This window comes from Bos grunniens, chromosome 10, assembly GCF_055505025.1.
Source record: "Bos grunniens cultivar Pamir isolate PY7600 chromosome 10, Bosgru_T2T1.0, whole genome shotgun sequence".
Classification (NCBI taxonomy): domain Eukaryota; kingdom Metazoa; phylum Chordata; class Mammalia; order Artiodactyla; family Bovidae; genus Bos; species Bos grunniens.
In genome coordinates, this window is record NC_141174.1 from 11,231,222 (window position 1) to 11,248,995 (window position 17,774).

The following is a 17,774-nucleotide window of genomic DNA, read 5'->3' on the forward strand; positions in this document are numbered from 1 at the left end:
AATATAGGTATATTTCTTCTAGATGATATTCAAACCAAATAAAAAAGTAGAAAGTTTTATTGAAAGAATTACATTTTGAAGTTGATTTCAATTTTAATTTTGCAGTTCTGGGTTAATTCTTATTTTGGTAACCTAGCACATTCTAAAAAATTACTATCCTTTTTATCTCTGGTTCTTTTAATGAAAGAAGCATGGTAGTTAAAAGCAACAAAGTTATGGTTCCTGATCTTATTGCTAACTCTATCAACTATAATCTTTTTATTTGAATTTTCTATTTTTAGCTTTGAGTCATTCCTTAATGACTTCTGGTATATTATTCCACTAAAGCTCACTAGAGGATTCGTACAGATTTAAAATATCACTGTGATTGTTTTACTAGATACTTAAAAATATTCCCACCTAGTTGCAAGCTGTCAACTAAGGAGGTTAAAAAAAAAAACAAAAACCGATTTAAAGTTTTTTGCCCTATTTTTGTTTACTTAGCAATATTTGTTGATATAGTTAAATAAATGAGCCTATTATGTAATCTGTAAGATACTCTTGTGAGTGGTTAAATAGAATGGCGTTTGCACTGTAATTTATAGCCTTGTCATCTAATTATTGTTTGGAATTGGTGAAGTTATTCCTATACTGTGTTCCATGCTGTTTCTCTAAGATACTTAATGAAAGGTAATGGGTATTTCTCTAACAAACTCTGATTCTCTTAATTGATGATTGGTTGGTTAAATTTCTGTAAATCAATTTGTTTTCTAGGATTAACAATATATTGTGCATACTTACTCAACTCATAACAAGCATCTAACTATGACCTGTTTTTAATTTTGTATGGCAGTCGAATAAAGGCTCAACAGGAATTAACTAAAGCTGTAGGTCTTATTGTACTAGTTGGCTAGGGCTGCCGTAAGAAAACTGCCGTGAGTCAAACAACAGATATTTATTTTCTCACAGTTCTGTGGCCTAGAATTCCAAGGTCACTCAGTGCTAGAACTGATTTCTGGTGAGACTTCTTGCCTCCTAGACAGTCATCTTTCATGTGGGGGCTATGGCCATGGTTGGAAGAGCTGAAGGTTAGGAGTCAAAGAGTGTCTCTTCTTTAGAGAACAGTACCCTTAAGACCTCATTTAACCTTAATTACTTCCCTAAAGTCCTTGTGTCTTTGGTTAGGGTTTTAACATGATTTTGAGGGGAGTATAATTCAGTCAATAACACAGATCAAACCTGATTATAGATTTGTTTCAGATAACTTTTTGTTATTCTGTTTTTATCAGAACCAGTAGGAGTATTGTTATGATAAAACAGAATTTTTTTTTTTTTTTTTGGTATTCTCTCTTAACAACAGGCCAAAGATTTGAATGGAATAAGGAATAGGTAGGAAACCATTGAGAAAAAGGAAATTGAAGGTATTATTTACATTTGCTATTAAATCATTGAGAAAGAACAGATTAAACTAGATGGAAGCTAGTGATCCCCAGGGACTCATTCTGTTTGGACCACTTGAGTGTTAAAAAATTGAATTGGTAGTGAATATTTTTTAAAAAATCAAGTAAGTGCATATTACCACATGGAATTTGTTTTCCTTCTGAGGCATAAGAAGATCTAATAATGCTAGGATTTCATTTTTTCGTGGTATAAAACAGAATTAAGAAGAACCATGGATATGACAGCACATCAGAAGTAGTGTCCTTCTTGCCCTTGTTTTTTGTAACATAGTAGCCTGAATGGAACTTTTCAAGAAATACAAAAGGGAACATATTTTCTGTATACTTGACACTCATCTTTGGTAGGTATAAAGGCATAATCACTACAAACAATTTGGTGTTCATGTTTTTAGTCCTATTTTGGTTTGATGGGCTGAGCTGCAATCATTTTCGACAAAATTTATGTTTTTTAAATTACTTTATATGCCTGTCCCTTCCTTTTGAATCTTTGACATTGAGGATATCCACCTTGTTATAATATTTTCTTTCTTTGGGGTTCAGTTGCCCCAGACTCATATTTTCCTCCTAAATTTCCATTTATGTCCTCAGTTTTTATTTTGGAGTTTCACTTGTGTTTATCTCTTCTAAACCCGCTTCTCTTCTCTCTGTAGATATTCTTTAGGGGCCATTTTATCTGTTCCTATGCCTTTAACTTCCTTTACACTATTGATTTTTTAGTTTGTATCTCTTGACCATATCTCTTGAGCTTTAGATCTATATATCCAATTATTAGCTATACTTCTGTGTGTTTTGATCCTAACTTCAGTCTAATTCAGCCTAATTTAACTTCTTAACCCCTTAATCTTTGCTTTTTCTAGGTTTCCTGTTTTAGTTTATTAAGCTAAAAATTGGCCGTCAATGCCAATTCCTCCTTCTTCCTTACCCCCATTACATTTAAGTCTCATATACAAACGGTTTGGTCCAGTCCTTATTATCGTTTTTCACTTGTTTGGAGTACTGTAACAGCCTCTTGGCTTCCTGATATTTTCTCCACTCTATCTAGAGAGTATGCTTTCTAAAGAACGGTCAGTTCACTTCCTTGTCTCATATTTGTGGTTAGATGGGGATGATGGTATATCTCTCACCCTCACGCTGACTGTGTTTTCTTCCTAAATGCATTAGTAGAAAGTGATCCTTTAATCTGGCAGAATTGATTATCTTTTCTGGCTTTCTGTGCTGTGAAATTTAATTTTTTTCTTTTTCTATGACTCCAGATCAGAAGGTTGCGTGTGCAAGAGTATTTCAAAGTGGATATTGGGAAATGAAGCAGACTTAATTAAATTTCTACAGTCATAATTGGAAGTTCCATCCTCATATAAGTTGAGGACTTCCTGTATTTCAGTTCAGCTCAGTCATGTCCAAGTCTTCGATCACATGAACCGTAGCATGCCAGGCCTCCCTGTCCACCACCAACTCCCGGAGTTCACCCAAACCCATGTTCATTGAGTCGGTGATGCCATCCAACCATCTCATCCTCTGTCGTCCCCTTCTCCTCCTGCCTTCAATCTTTCCCAGCATCAGGGTCTTTTCCAGTGAGTCAGCTCTTCGCATCAGGTGGCCAAAGTATTGGAGTTTCAGCTTCAACATCAGTCCTTCCAGTGAACACCCAGGACTGATCTCCTTTAGGATGGACTGGTTGGCAGTGATTTTGGAGCCCCCTGAAATAAAGTCTGTCACTGTTTCCACTGTATTTCTTTAATACACTGTTTCCTGTATTTATCTAGTGACATACAGACAAGACAAAGGCCTACAAATTGTACAGCAAGTACTATAGTCAGATCTCATCTCTGCAGGGTGATATAACTTTAGCTTTTGTTGATCTATCTCCTCCCCCCTTTTATTTTTTATTAAATAATAGCTAAATTGAGATATAAAACTGACCTATTTAGAGTTACCATTTAGTAGTTTTTAGTATATTCACAGAGAGGTGCAGCCATCACTACATGAATTTTGGAACATTTTCATTACCCCCAAAAGACAATCTGTACCATTAGCCATCAGGTTCTTAACATATCTGCCCATCCCACCCTCCTGGTAGCACTAGTCAGTAAGTAATCTGCTTTTATCTCTATAGATTTGTCTGTTCTGGACATGTACTATCAGTGAAGTGAAGTCACTCAGTCATGTCCAACTCTTGGACCCCATGGACCCTCTTGGACCCTCCTCTGTCCATGGGATTTTCCAGGCAAGATTACTGGAGTGGGTTGCCATTTCCTTTTCCAGGGGATCTTCCCAACCCAGGGATTAAACCTGCTAAATGAATCTATCACAGCTACTTTTAATAAACTGGGGCATGTCCAAACAGCATTTTAGACTTCTGGAGGCTTAGAATATTCTTGCTTATGATATGTACTATTCAGGGAGATTGTCTGTTAGCTTAATCACATTTACCCTTCTAGTTCACAGCTTCCACTATTTTGCTTCTTATTGAGGTGAAGACTGTTTAGATTATTTAAAGTCAACTAGCAGGTGGATCGGAGAAGGCAGTGGCACCCCACTCCAGTACTCTTGCCTGGAAAATCCCACGGACGGAGGAGCCTGGTGGGCTACAGTCCATGGGGTCGCTAAGAGTCGGACACGACTGAGTGACTTCACTTTCACTTTCATGCATTGGAGAAGGAAATGGCAAGCCACTCCAGTGTTCTTGCCTTGAGAATCCCAGGGATGGGGGAGCCTGGTGGGCTGCCATCTATGGGGTTGCATAGAGTCGGACACGACTGAAGTGACTTAGCAGCAGCAGCTGGATGGTACTCTCACTTGGGAACATCATAAGACCCAACTGAAGTTTTGTTATACTAAATGTGAAAGTTCTTTTCTCATCCCTGCTTTAAATATTTAAATATTAGTGTTTGTGAGGTTAGAGTCTTTGGAAAAGAGAGTTGCTTTAATTAAATTTCCTAGTTTTAAATATGGAAAAGTGCTGACTTGATCTGACTCATGCTGTATAAAATCTCTCTCTCTACCTGATTAGCAAGACCCTTGGGTATATACACTTTTAGAAACAAAGTTTAGGAATTTTATCTTATTTTTTAATCCCTGAAATAACATTCTCTTTTATAAAAAGTTTTTCTAGGTCTATTGTGGAGTGCTTTGGATTTTCAAATATTTGTACTAAGCTAATTAGGGGATTAATTGTATTGCAACATGAAGTTTAATAGGCTAAACTTTCTGTGGTATTGCCTTTCCAAAGATGATAGAGCATACCAAGTATTTTATAAAAATCCAAGAAAATAATTTTCTGCACGAGCTTTTAACTGATATAAACCATTATGCAAATTTAAACATTATGGGTAATTTAAAATTTTGCTTAACTTCATTAATTATTGTCTAAATTTAGATTATCATGACTTTGTCATGTTTTGGAATGCTACTGTTTTCTAGATTTTTAAAAATTAGAATAAATGTCATATTTTTAGACTAAACTTCAGTGGCTCTGTGAGGAGCTGAAGGAGAGAGAAAATAGAGAGAAAAGTCTACGGCACCAGCTGATGTTGTGCAGACAGCAACTCAAGAATATGACTGAGAACAAGGAAGCTGAGCTTCAGTGTCTCTTTGAACAGATAGAAAGACAGGAGCAACTTCTGGAAGAAATACACCGAGAGAAGAGAGGTATGTTAATTGCTCTTTCTCTTTTATTTTTCTTTGTTTATGTTCATGAAATCTTAGGGTTGGGAGAAAAATATTCTGTTTCTCTTGCCTTCAGTTTGAACTACAAAATCTCCAAATTCTTCTCCTTTTCTCGTCTCTTGTCTCCTTATCTTCATTTTTGGGTCTGAAAGAGAGAACTGTTTCTCCTTGAGAATTTCTCCTTTAGCTCCTGTATCCCTGCTGCATACATTTCTGTCTTTTGGCCATTTGCAAATGCTAATTAGGTAAGTCATGTTTATTCTTCCCTAGTAAGATGCTAAAATTTATATTTTACTTCACTAAAATACCCATTCACTCAATTAATATTTACTTTGTATCTATTTTCCCAAATTATTGAAGTTGTCAAATTTATTGACTTAAAGTTTTTTGTAATAGCCCCTTTTTAATTCTTTTAGTTTCTGTAAGATCTATGCTGATGTCTCTTATTATATTCCTGGTATTGTTAATTTGTTTCTGTTCTTTTGTTTGTATAAGTCTTGCTGGGGGTTTTATTAATTTTGTTACTATTTTCAAAGAAACAGCCTTTGATTTTTAATTTTTTCTATTATTTGTCTTTTTAGTGTTTTATTGATCTATATTGCCATTTTTATTTCCTTTCTTTTACTTCTTTTGTACATCATTTGTTTTTCTCCTGGATTCATAAGTTGGAAACTTTATTTTAATCTTTATGTTTCTCAATGTAGTCATTTAAAATTGTAAATTTCCATCTTAGTAATACTTGAAGTGCATTTCACAAATTCTGATGTATTGTCCTTTTATTATTACTTAGTTTCATTTAGAAGATATTTCCCTTGTGATTTCTTCTCTGACATGTGGAATTTTTTTTTTAAAGAAGTTTACTACTTAGTTTCCAATTATGTAGAATTTTATAGATATTATCAGTTTCTAAACTTGGTACCCTTGCAGTTGTAAAACATACTCCATGATTTCAATTCTTTTCTGAGACTTGTTTTATTGCCCGAAATGTGGTCTCTGTTAGTAAATTTTCCATGTGCACTTGAAAATAAGTTATGTTCTGCATTTATTGTGAAATGTTCTATGAAAGTCACTTATGCTAAATTGTTTCACATTGTTCTGCATTTCTGGTGGTTTCTATATCCCTACTGATATTGATTATTTCTATCAATAACTGATAGAGGATTTTTTTCTATCAATAACTGATAGAGATATCCAGCTATTTTGAGTGTGTGAATTTTTTTTTCCTCCAAATGTTTCGAAACTCTGTTGTTAGATCCCATTTTGATATTGATTGTGGAAATGCATCTAATTAGGAGCCTATTTTAACAGTCTCAATAAAAGCAAAAGAGGGACTGACAGAGGACATTAGTAGTGGCAACAAATGTAAGATGCTGTTGAGGAATTAGTGCAAGATTGAACAATGTAGGTGAATGAGAGAAGAGTCACAGGATACTCAAGGTCTTAGTGCTTTTGCCGTTGGGAGAAATAGAATGTTGGGAAAGAGGGGCTGATTTGTTGGGAGACCAAAAAGGATCATGTTTTGTCTATTCTTTAAAAATTATAAAAAGTAAAAGTCTCAGGAATACCCAAACTTTTGTGATAGAGGGATGATATGGTAATTTTTTGACTTGCGGGTATAAGATGTATGAGTGCTCTCTGTGATCCAGAAATAATGAGGACGTAATATGGATAATAGACCCGTTCAACTTCAGCTTCTTCAGCGTTACTGGAGAAGCTGAAGTTGAATGGTTCTATGAAGACCTACAAGACCTTTTAGAACTAACACCCAAAAAAGATGTTGTTTTCATTATAGGGGACTGGAATGCAAAAGTAGGAAGTCAAGAAACACCTGGAGTAACAGGCAAATTTGGCCTTGGAATACGGAATGAAGCAGGGCAAAGACTAATAGAGTTTTGCCAAGAAAAGGCACTGGTCATAACAAACACCTCTTCCAACAACACAAGAGAAGACTCTATACATGGACATCACCAGATGTCCAGACTCTATACATGGACAACACCGAAATCAGACTGATTATATTCTTTGCAGCCAAAGATGGAGAAGCTCTGTACAGTCAGCAAAAACAAGACCAGGAGCTGACTGTGGCTCAGACTGTGAACTCCTTTTTGCCAAATTCAGACTTAAATTGAAGAAAGTAGGGAAAACCACTAGACCATTCAGGTATGACTTAAATCAAATCCCTTACGATTATACAGTGGAAGTGAGAAATAGATTTAAGGGCCTAGATCTGATAGATAGAGTGCCTGATAAACTATGGAATGAGGTTTGTGACTTTGTACAGGAGACAGGGATCAAAACCATTCCCATAGAAAAGAAATGCAAAAAAGCAAAATGGCTGTCTGGGGAGGCCTTACAAATAGCTGTGAAAAGAAGAGAAGCGAAAAGCAAAGGAGAAAAGGAAAGATAAAAACATCTGAATTCAGAGTTCCAAAGAATAGCAAGAAGAGTAAGAAAGACTTCTTCGGTGATCAATGCAAAGAAATAGAGGAAAACAACAGAATGAGAAAGACTGGGATCTCTTCAAGAAAATCAGAGATACCAAAGGAACATTTCATGCTAAGATGAGCTCGATAAAGGACAGAAATGGTATGGACCTAACAAAAGCAGAAAATATTAAGAAGAGATGGCAAGAATACACAGAAGAACTGTACAAAAAAGATCTTCACAACCCAGATAATCACGATGGTGTGATCACTGACCTAGAGCCAGACATCCTGGAATGTAAAGTCAAGTGGGCCTTAGAAAGCATCACTACGAACAAAGCTAGTGGGGGTGATGGAATTCCAATTGAGCTATTTCAAATCCTGAAAGATGATGCTGTGAAAGTGCTGCATTTAATATGCCAGCAAATTTGGAAAACTCAGCAGTGGCCACAGGACTGGAAGAGGTCAGTTTTCATTCCAATCCCAAAGAAAGGCAATGCCAAAGAGTGCTCAAACTACCGTACAATTGCACTCATCTCACATGCTAGTAAAGTAATGCTCAAAATTCTCCAAGCCAGGCTTCAGCAATATGTGAACCGTGAACTTCCTGATGTTCAAGCTGGTTTTAGAAAAGGCAGAGGAACCAGAGATCAAATTGCCAACATCCACTGGATCATGAAAAAAGCAAGAGAGTTCCAAAAAAACATCTATTTCTGCTTGACTGACTATGCCAAAGCCTTTGACTGTGTGGATCACAATAAACTGTGGAAAATTCTGAAAGAGATGGGAATACCAGATCACCTGATCTGCCTCTTGAGAAATTTGTATGCAGGTCAGGAAGCAACAGTTAGAACTGGACATGGAACAACAGGCTGGTTCCAAACAGGAAAAGGAGTTCGTCAAGGCTGTATGTTGTCACCCTGTTTATTTAACTTATATGCAGCGTACATCATGAGAAACGCTGGACTGGAAGAAACACAAGCTGGAATCAAGATTGCTGGGAGAAATATCAATAACCTCAGATATGCAGATGACACTACCCTTACGGCAGAAAGTGAAGAGGAACTAAAAAGCCTCTTGATGAAAGTGAAAGTGGAGAGTAAAAAGTTGGCTTAAAGCTCAACATTCAGAAAACTAAGATCATGGCATCTGGTCCCACCACTTCATGGGAAATAGATGGGGAAAGAGTAGAAACAGTGTCAGCCTTTATTTTTCTGGGCTCCAAAATCACTACGGATGGTGACTGCAGCCATGAAATTAAAAGACGCTTGCTCCTTAGAAGGAAATTTATGAGCCACATAGATAGCATATTCAAAAGCAGAGACATTACTTTGCCAACAAAGGTTCGTCTAGTCAAGGCTATGGTTTTTCCTGTGGTCATGTATGGATGTGAGAGTTGGACTGTGAAGAAGCCTGAGCGCCGAAGAATTGATGCTTTTGAACTGTGGTGTTGGAGAAGACTCTTGAGAGTCCCTTGGACTGCAAGGAGATCCAACCAGTCCATTCTGAAGGAGATCAGCCCTGGATTTCTTTGGAAGGAATGATACTAAAGCTGAAACTCCAGTCCTTTGGCCACCTCATGCGAAGAGTTGACTCATTGGAAAAGACTCTGATGCTGGGAGGGATTGGGGGCAGGAGGAGAAGGGGACGACAGAGGATGAGATGGCTGGATGGCATCACTGACTTGATGGACGTGAGTCTGAGTGAACTCCTGGAGTTGGTGATAGACAGGGAGGCTTGGCGTGCTGCAATTCATGGGGTCGCAAAGAGTCGGACATGACTGAGTGACTGATCTGATCTGATCTGAATATGGATAATGAAGAACAAGCCAAGCCTGTTATAGTTGCATACGTACACATGTATTATTAGGAAGATAAGAGTTTTCTTCTGTTTTCTGGGCTATTTTAGGGCTGTAGGTTGGAGCTAGGGTGTTCCAAAAGGAGATGAAATCTACTGAGAAGTTATTGTCATGGACCTCTTAGAAGTTTAGTAGTTGTTGACTTAGAAATTCTTCATTGTTATGAATGGCAACAAAGAAAAGGGTAGAGAGATATAAACTGCAGCAGAGAAGATTTAGCTATGATATTTTAACTTGTGTAAGTAGTTATTTTTAGTAATTTCTTAATAAACCAACCACTGCCTACCTTCTTAATATTCTGATAGCTCACTGCTCCTGTGTGTGGCAGTTTTCCTAGGTAAGAATACATGCTTTGAAACTATGAAGTCTACTAAAAGCTAAAATTTTTGTACATGTTAGAGGCATTTCTTTTGTCAGAGACCCTTAGAAGGAGGGATATCTATATGGTATGATTTAGCTCCATTCTTGCTTATGAAATGCTGATTAGTATGAACAAATATAGCAGATAACTTTATTAAAACATTTTTTTCTTAAACTGAAATTGTAAACTCTTAATTAAACAAAGAACCCATCTTTGCTTTCCAGGCACTTTATGATTGTGACTGACTATTTAGTGTACATCATTTTTCTTTCTGAAGTAATTAAAAATTCACATGGCCTCTTAAATTCCTTTCCCTTAAAGATGAAATTTTGTCTTCTTACCCAGTTTCTCTTTTGGGTAGGTCACGTGCTTATTGGGCTTTGTTGGAGTCACTGGGATCTTCATCCATTCCCTCCACTCTGACAGATGCAGTGCCTAGAAAGGCGACATTCTTGGTAGCCTGCACTGTGAATCCAGGCTCTCAGATCTGTCCTTTCCTGTCGTATATCATGTACTGTAATACATGTAATGATGAAATAAAGCATTATGAACAGCCTCTTTACAAGGGAGTTACCTTTTCTGAATAAAGGGAAAGGTACTAATGGAATGTGGAAGAAGGGAAATAGTCCTTCAGCTACTTCAGAAGGTATATTTTTGCAGCAGAGGACTGTCGCTCAGGTTGTTTGTTTGATTATTTCTTGTGAGCACCTGTTTGTTGGAATAGCAATGAAGTGGGCTGGCAAGTGGGCAGTGGGAAAGGTTGCATCATTGCCGTACCTTTGTTTTTTTCCCTTAGTTCAGCTGTTTTAAGTCTTATGTTAGCATAGACTGTGGCTGTGGCCAGCATTCAGAGGACTGTCTTGGGACAGAAACATCTTGTTTCTTGCCTCAGTGAGTTTGGGGATGACACACAATTGAGAAATGTGTTTAGTTGAGTGTATCCACTGGATGGAGTTTCTATGAAGGTAGTGATTTCGTTATTTTGTTCAACACTATGTACCCCAGTGCCTGAGAAGAACTTGGCACATAATAGATACGTCAAATGTTTGCTGAATGAGTGAATGGATGAAAGAACATTAAAGGGGCACAGTTGATAAGGGAGCCATAACATCTGTGTTCAGTGAAAGAAAAAAACACAATGTACATTCCAAAATGAATTCTGCAAAACCAAATTGCAAATCAGCAAATATTTGGCAGACGTTAAGTAATTTAATTAGAGTGGTTTGCATTTTTGTTATGGCACTTTGGGATTAAGTAACAGTATTTGCCTTTCCTAATATTTCAGTTATGTATTCCATTTTACAGCAGAAGTATTTAAGCCATTTATATTTTTATTCATTTTGTGATCATATTTTCTAGGAGATTCCTGATTCATTTAAAGCATGCTGTAATGTTATTAGTAGTCATTCTTGTCTCCTTTTGTACTATAACGTGGGGTAGCTCTCTGGTATTGCACGTGAAAAGAAATTTTAATACCTGAGTATCAAAAAGAAAATAAACAATATAAAACATGTTGTTTATATCTAAAGTAGTTTCAGTCCTTAACAGTAGAATGAATATAACTTTTAGAGTATAATTTCTATTTGCTACTGATCATAGAGAAGCTTAAGCGTGATTATAAATGTTGAGTAGAAGGATCCAGGAATGGGAGATGCTGAATAGGTGAAAGAAAGGTTAATTGGTATAGCAGGAACCCAGAAGATGTGAGAGTGAGTGGGGTCAAAGGTAAAGGTAGAGAAATGAATCTTAGAAAGGACAAGGAGAAAACATAGACATTTCTTCTTCCATTACCGTTTTAGTACTTTGAATACATTGCTGTTTTGGGTAGTTTAATTTATCACAGTAAGTTTTGTAATGGTTTCCTTATTTTGACTGTTAGCTCCTCAACATTTGTGACTGGATATAATTAATCTTTGCCTTGTATATATTCAATGCCTGTTTGGAGAAGAGGATGCAAGGAATGAGCCAAAGCTACTGGATTTGCCGTGTTAGACTTTGGAAGACCTGTTTTAGTAGAAGCCTTAGGAATTTAAAGCCAAAACATTTCTCATAGTTTTTTTGTTTGCTTGCTTGTTTTGTAAAATATCCAAAGGATGATAACACTTGTCATTCAAGGAATAGAGTCAGCTTAGTGATGAAACTGGTACACTGTATATTCCTATATATGGCTCTGAGGATGAGTATTTTTACTATATGATAGAGATATGATTTAGTATTTTTCAGTTTTATAAAACTTTTATTCTATTCAAGGCACGTCCACAGGTTCTCATCTACGTGATTCGCTTCCACCAGTAGTGATCTCAGTTTTTTAAGGATTTTCCTTTGATTTCCCAGTGTTCTGAATAACTCCTTTTAACTATTTTCTCTGTTTTCCCTTGTCCTTTTTCTGAATTTTTGTACCATTTCTGTGTTGATGGCAGAATAAAGAACAATTTCTTAGAATTCATTTTTGGGACAAATACAAGGGCGGGACCTGTGAACCGAAAGCATCTTTCCTGGAGTGAAAATGAAGAGTACTTTCGCTCCAGTACTCTTTCCTAGTATAGGGAAACATGGGGTTGTATCATTTATGCTGTGTGTGTGCATTATGTATTTATTGGTTAAGTTTTTCTCCTACTTGTGATTCATAGTTTATTTCCCACATTGTTTCAAGCGATTTTTTTTTATTTGTCTCATTGAAAGAATATTTGGCAGTCATGCAACTTATACAAATGTTAGTCATTATCTAGTCTAAGAGCTAGGAAAACCAACTTTTTTCTATTGCATGTCGGAGTATAATTAAGCATTCTAAATTAAGAGATAATCTCTAAGTGTAATGTAATTTATTTGGATTCTGGTTAATTAAAAAGAATCTATTTAGCACTTTATTTTACATTTCACCAGTTTGTTTAGAAGTTCAATGATCTTGATCATTATAGATAATGAAAGAATTTTAATTGATTGAGGAAATTATTTAAACTTACTAAACTATTATTTTGTTTAATGTGAAGTCATATCTTCCCTCATGTATTTTCAGATTTTCTTCATAATTATTTTCAAAAACCAATTGAGAAACAGTGGGTTTTAAAAAAGTTATATCCACTACTTGAGTAAAATCAGAAGTTTGTTTTAATCTTAGTCCTTGTTTTTGCTTATATATGTTTCATTATAATAATTTTATTTCTCATGTGTTTAGTGTTATTTAAAACCCAGCCAGGCCAACAGGTCAACTGGGATTGAAATTAAACTTCATTGATTAAATGTGCCTAATACCAGAATTGAATAAATTAATGATATGCAGATCTAAACAGGTATCAACTTTGATTGACTCTGTAACAACATTCATATTGTTACTGAGTAAATTTACAATAGAAAGTTATGGCTAATTATTCTTTAATTATCTCCAACCCACCTGCCTATCTGTGTAATGGGCCTATTCTTGTACTTCTTCTATTGGCTAATTAATTTGGAAAACAAACATTTTCAATGCTTTCAGTTACATAGTTAGCAACAGTGAAGCATTGAATGTAGAATTCAGATATTTAAAGTTACATTTTTCCTCTCCTAAATTATTGGATGTATTTTTATATTCTGGAATGTATTCTAGAAAATCCATAAATTTTAAGTATACTCTACAAATGAATTTTAGATTTTCTTTTTTGATCTTTTCATAGATTGTCTGTATTATTTTCTACTGTTTCATAGGACAGCAAAGCTGGTCTGCTTGCATTTGAATTATAGTCATATTCAGGGAAGAAATTAAGCTAAAGTTGCATTTAAAACCCATTCTCAGACTTACAACTCAAAAGGAAGATTGCTTTCTCCTATTCCTTGTCCCCTGCAACTGGTGACTTTACAAAGTTTTCCTTGGTGATTTCTCACGTATCTGCTGCTCCTTCTACATTTATACTCTGCTGTCTTATTTAGCTCTTTAGAAGCTTTGTATTTGCAAGATCTTCTTAACCTCTGGTTGCTGCCTTCTACTTGACTGCTCTTCACCTCTGAGCCTCCCAGAGTCCCCCAAATGGATGACTTTCCCAAGCAGTCACACTCCCGTGGGTGTGTTCATTCCTTGGGTCCCAGCTGTCTTCCATCCATTTCTCTGCTATCTAATAAAGCTTTTGATAAAGGTGACATCTTTTAGGAATAACCTTGAATATGCTTAGTTTACTACAAAAGAGGAAATCATTTTCAAAGTATGATTTTGTATTTTTTATCCCATACTGTTCTCCATAGTGGCTGTAGCAATTTGCATTCCCACCAACAGTGCGAGAGGGTTCCCTTTTCTCCACAGCCTCTCCAGCCAGCATTTATTATTTGTAGATTTTTTTGATGATGGCCATTCTGACTGGTGTGAGATGATACTTCATTGTAGTTTTGATTTTTGTTGTTTAGTTACTCAGTCAGTCGTGTCTGACTCTTTACGACACCATGGTCTATAACCCACCAGGCTCCTCTGTCCAGGGAATTTTCCAGGCAAGATTTTACTGGAGTGGGTTGCCATTTCCTATCCAGCGGATTTTCCCAACCCAGGGATCAAACACGGGTCTCCAAATCTGGTGCACTACAGGTGGATTCTTTACCACTGAGCAACTGGAGAAGCTCATAAAACCCAGTATTTACTTACAAAAGTTAGTTGCATTCATACTGTAAAAATTCAGATTTTATAAACTTGATGGAAAATGTTACTATTTATGTCTTACTTGAGAAAAACAGATCAAACGAAAAAGAGCTCATTTTCATAATACCCCTTCCATAACAAATTATCACACACATTTGTACATAAAGGTGTACTATCTTAGAATGTTTTTATGGGTAAACTAAAATCTGATTTGACAAATCATATGATGGCCATTCTGATCGGTGTGAGGTGATAGCTCACTGAAGTTGTGACTTGTGTTTCTATAATAATAAGTGATGAGCATTTTTTCATATGTTTATTAGCCATCTGAATGTCTTCTTTGGAGAAAAGTCTATTTTGGTCTTCTACCCATTAAAAAAAATTTATTTATTTTTAATTGAAGGATAATTACTTTACAATATTGTGTTGGCTTCTGAGATACATCAACATGAGTCAGCCATAGGTATACATATGTCCTCTCCCTCCTGAACTCCCCTCCCACCCCTCCCACCCCTCTAGGTTGTTGCAGAGCCCCAGTGTGAGTTCCCTGAGTCATACAGCAAATCCCATTGGTTGTCTATTTTACATATGGCAGTGTATACGTTTCCGTGTTACTCTCTCCATTTGTCCCACACTCTCCTTCCTCCCCGCTGCGTGTCCATTATTCTGTTCTCTATTTTTGTGACTCCATTGCTGCCCTGCAAGTAGGTTAACTAGTACCGTCTTCCTAGATTCTATATATATGCATTAATATACAATACTTGTTTTTCTCTTTCCTACTTACTTCACTCTGTACAATAGGCTCTAGGTTCATCCACCTCATTAGAACTAACTCAAATGCATTCCATTTTTTGGCTGAGTAATATTCTATTGTGTGTATGTACCACTGTTTCTTTATCCATTCACCTGTTGATGGACATCTAGGTTGCTTCCTTGCCCTAGCTATTGTACATAGCCTGCAGTGAACACTGGGTACATGTGTCTTTTTCACATTTGTTTTCCTCAGGGTATATGCCTAGTAGTAGGATTGCTGGGTCATGGGTACTCTTATTGCTAGTTTATCAAGGAATCTCCATACTGTGTTCCATAGTGGCTGTATCAATTTTCATTCCCACCAACAGTGCAAGAGGGTTCCCTTTTTTCCAGAGCCTCTCCAGCATTTGTTATTAGTAGATTTTTGAATGATGCCCATTCTGACAGGTGTGAGGTGATATCTCATTGTAGTTTTGATTTGCGTTTCTCTAATAATGAGTGACTCTCAAAAAATAATAATGGTTGGATGGCATCACTGATGTAATGGACATGAACTTGGGCAAACTCCAGGAGATGGTGAGGGACAGGGAAGCCTGAAGTGCTGAAGTCCATAGGGTCTTGAAGAGTTGGACACAACTTGTCGACTGAACAACAACAACAACAAGTGATGTTGAGCATCTTTTCATGTGTTTATTAGCCATCTGTATGTGTTCTTTGAAGAAATGTCTGTCTAGGTCTTTTGCCCACATTTTTATTTTGTTATTTGTTTTTATGGTACTGAGTTGTATGAGCTGCTTGTATATTTTGGAAATTAATCCTTTGTCAACTGTTTCATTTGCTATTATTTTCTCCCATTCTGGGGGGTTGTCTTTTCCCTTTGCTTATAGTTTCCTTTGTTATGCAAAAGCTTTTAAGTTTAATTAAGCCTCACTTGCTTATTTTGTTTTTATTTCCATTACTCTGGGAGATGGGCCATAGAAGGTCTTGCTGTGATTTATGTCATAGAGTGTTCTGCTTATGTTTTCCTCTAAGAGTTTTATAGTTCCTGGTCCTACATTTAGGTCTTTAATCTATTTTGAGTTTATCTTTGTGTATGTTGTTAGGAAGTGTTCTAATTTCATTCTTTTACACCTAACTGTCCAGTTCTCTCAGTACCACACATTGAAGAGAATATCTTTTCCCCATTGTATATTCTTTTTTTCAAAGATAAGGTGCTTATATACACCCACAGGTGCATGGGTTTGTCTCTGGGCTTACTATCTTGTTCCATTGCTCTGTGTTTCTGTTTTTGTGCCAGTACCACACTGTCTTGATGACCGTAGCTTTGTAGTATAGTCTGAAGCCAGGAAGGTTGATTCCTCCATCTCTGTTCTTCTTTCTCAAGATTGCTTTGCCTACTTGGAATTTTTTGTGTTTTCATATATATTGTGAAATTTTTTATTTTAGTTCTGTGAAAAATGGCATTGCTAATTTGGTAGGAATTATATTGAATCTGTAGATTGCTTTGGATAGTATAGTCATCTTCCACAATATTCTTCCAATCCATTAACATGGACTAACTTGCCATTTGTTTATGTCATCTTTGATTTCTTTTCATCAATGTCCTACAGTTTTCTGTATATAGCTCTTTTGTCTCATTAGGTAGGTTTATTCTTAACTACTTTATTCTTTTTGTTGCAATGGTAAATGAGATTGATTCCTTGATTTCTATTTCTGATTTTTTTTGTTGCTAGTGTATGGAGATGCAGGGACTTTCTGTGTATGGATTTTGTATCCTGCAACTTAACTGAATTCCCTTGTTTGTTGTTGTTCAGTTGCTCGGTTGTGTCCAACTCTTTGTGACCCCATGGATTGCAGAATGCCAGGCTTACCTGTCCTTCACAAACTTCTGGATCTTGCTCAAACTCATGTCCATTGAGTTGCTGATGCCATCCAATCATCTCGTCCTCTGTCATCCCCTTCTCCTCCTGTCTTAAATCTTTTCCAGCATCAGGGTCTTTTCCAATGAGTTGGCTCTTCACATCAGGTGGCCAGAGTATTGGAGCTTCAGCTTCAGCATCAGTCCTTCCAGTGAATATTCAGGATTGATTTCCTTGTGAAAAGGAGCATTGCCTTCTATAAGAGACTGAGCCAGACCTGCCTTTGAGTGTTTGAGTGTCTCCTGTGGAGGCACGGGTCAGCAGTACCCTGCCGCAGGGACAGGACTCTGGCTGCAACAGACCTGGGAGGCGTGGTATGTGGCATACATCCTCTTGGGGGAGGTCGCCATTAGCCCCACTGTAGAGCTAATATGCAGACTTCCCACAAACTATATCAGATAACTATACCAAAGAAATGCTCACACTATTGCAAAAGTTCTGGGGCCCACAGCAGATTTCCCAACCTGGGGATCCAGCAAAGGAACTGAGAATCCTCAGGGAAGTTGACTTTGGAGGACAGTGGTATTTGATTACAGAACTTCCACAGGATTGGGAAAACAGACTCTTGGAGGGCACAAACAAAACCTTGTGCACACCAGGACCCAGGAGAAAGGAGCAGTGACCCCACAAGAGACTGAGCCAGACTTGCCTGTGAGTGTCCAGGAGTCTCTGATAGAGGTGAGGGTCAACAGTCAGCGGCACCAAATACAACAGTCCTGGGAGCTGTGGGGTGCTAGCATAAGTCCTTTTGAAGG

The 17,774-nt window shown here is 36.9% G+C and overlaps 1 protein-coding gene across 46 annotated transcripts in view; it reads left to right on the plus strand.

The window, feature by feature from the left end:
* Nucleotides 1-17,774, plus strand: part of CEP128 (centrosomal protein 128) — a 481,052-nt gene that overhangs the window by 209,528 nt on the left and 253,750 nt on the right. For 42 of the 46 annotated variants that reach the window (XM_086319370.1, XM_086319373.1, XM_086319382.1 and 39 more), the window contains one exon: nt 4,895-5,087. In XM_086319370.1, coding sequence (XP_086175496.1) covers nt 4,895-5,087 — 193 coding nt within the window. Of the gene's footprint in view, nt 1-4,894; nt 5,088-6,897; nt 7,495-17,774 lie in introns of those variants that run through there. The other 4 variants (XM_086319393.1, XM_086319398.1, XR_015133909.1 and 1 more) reach the window with 2 other exon arrangements.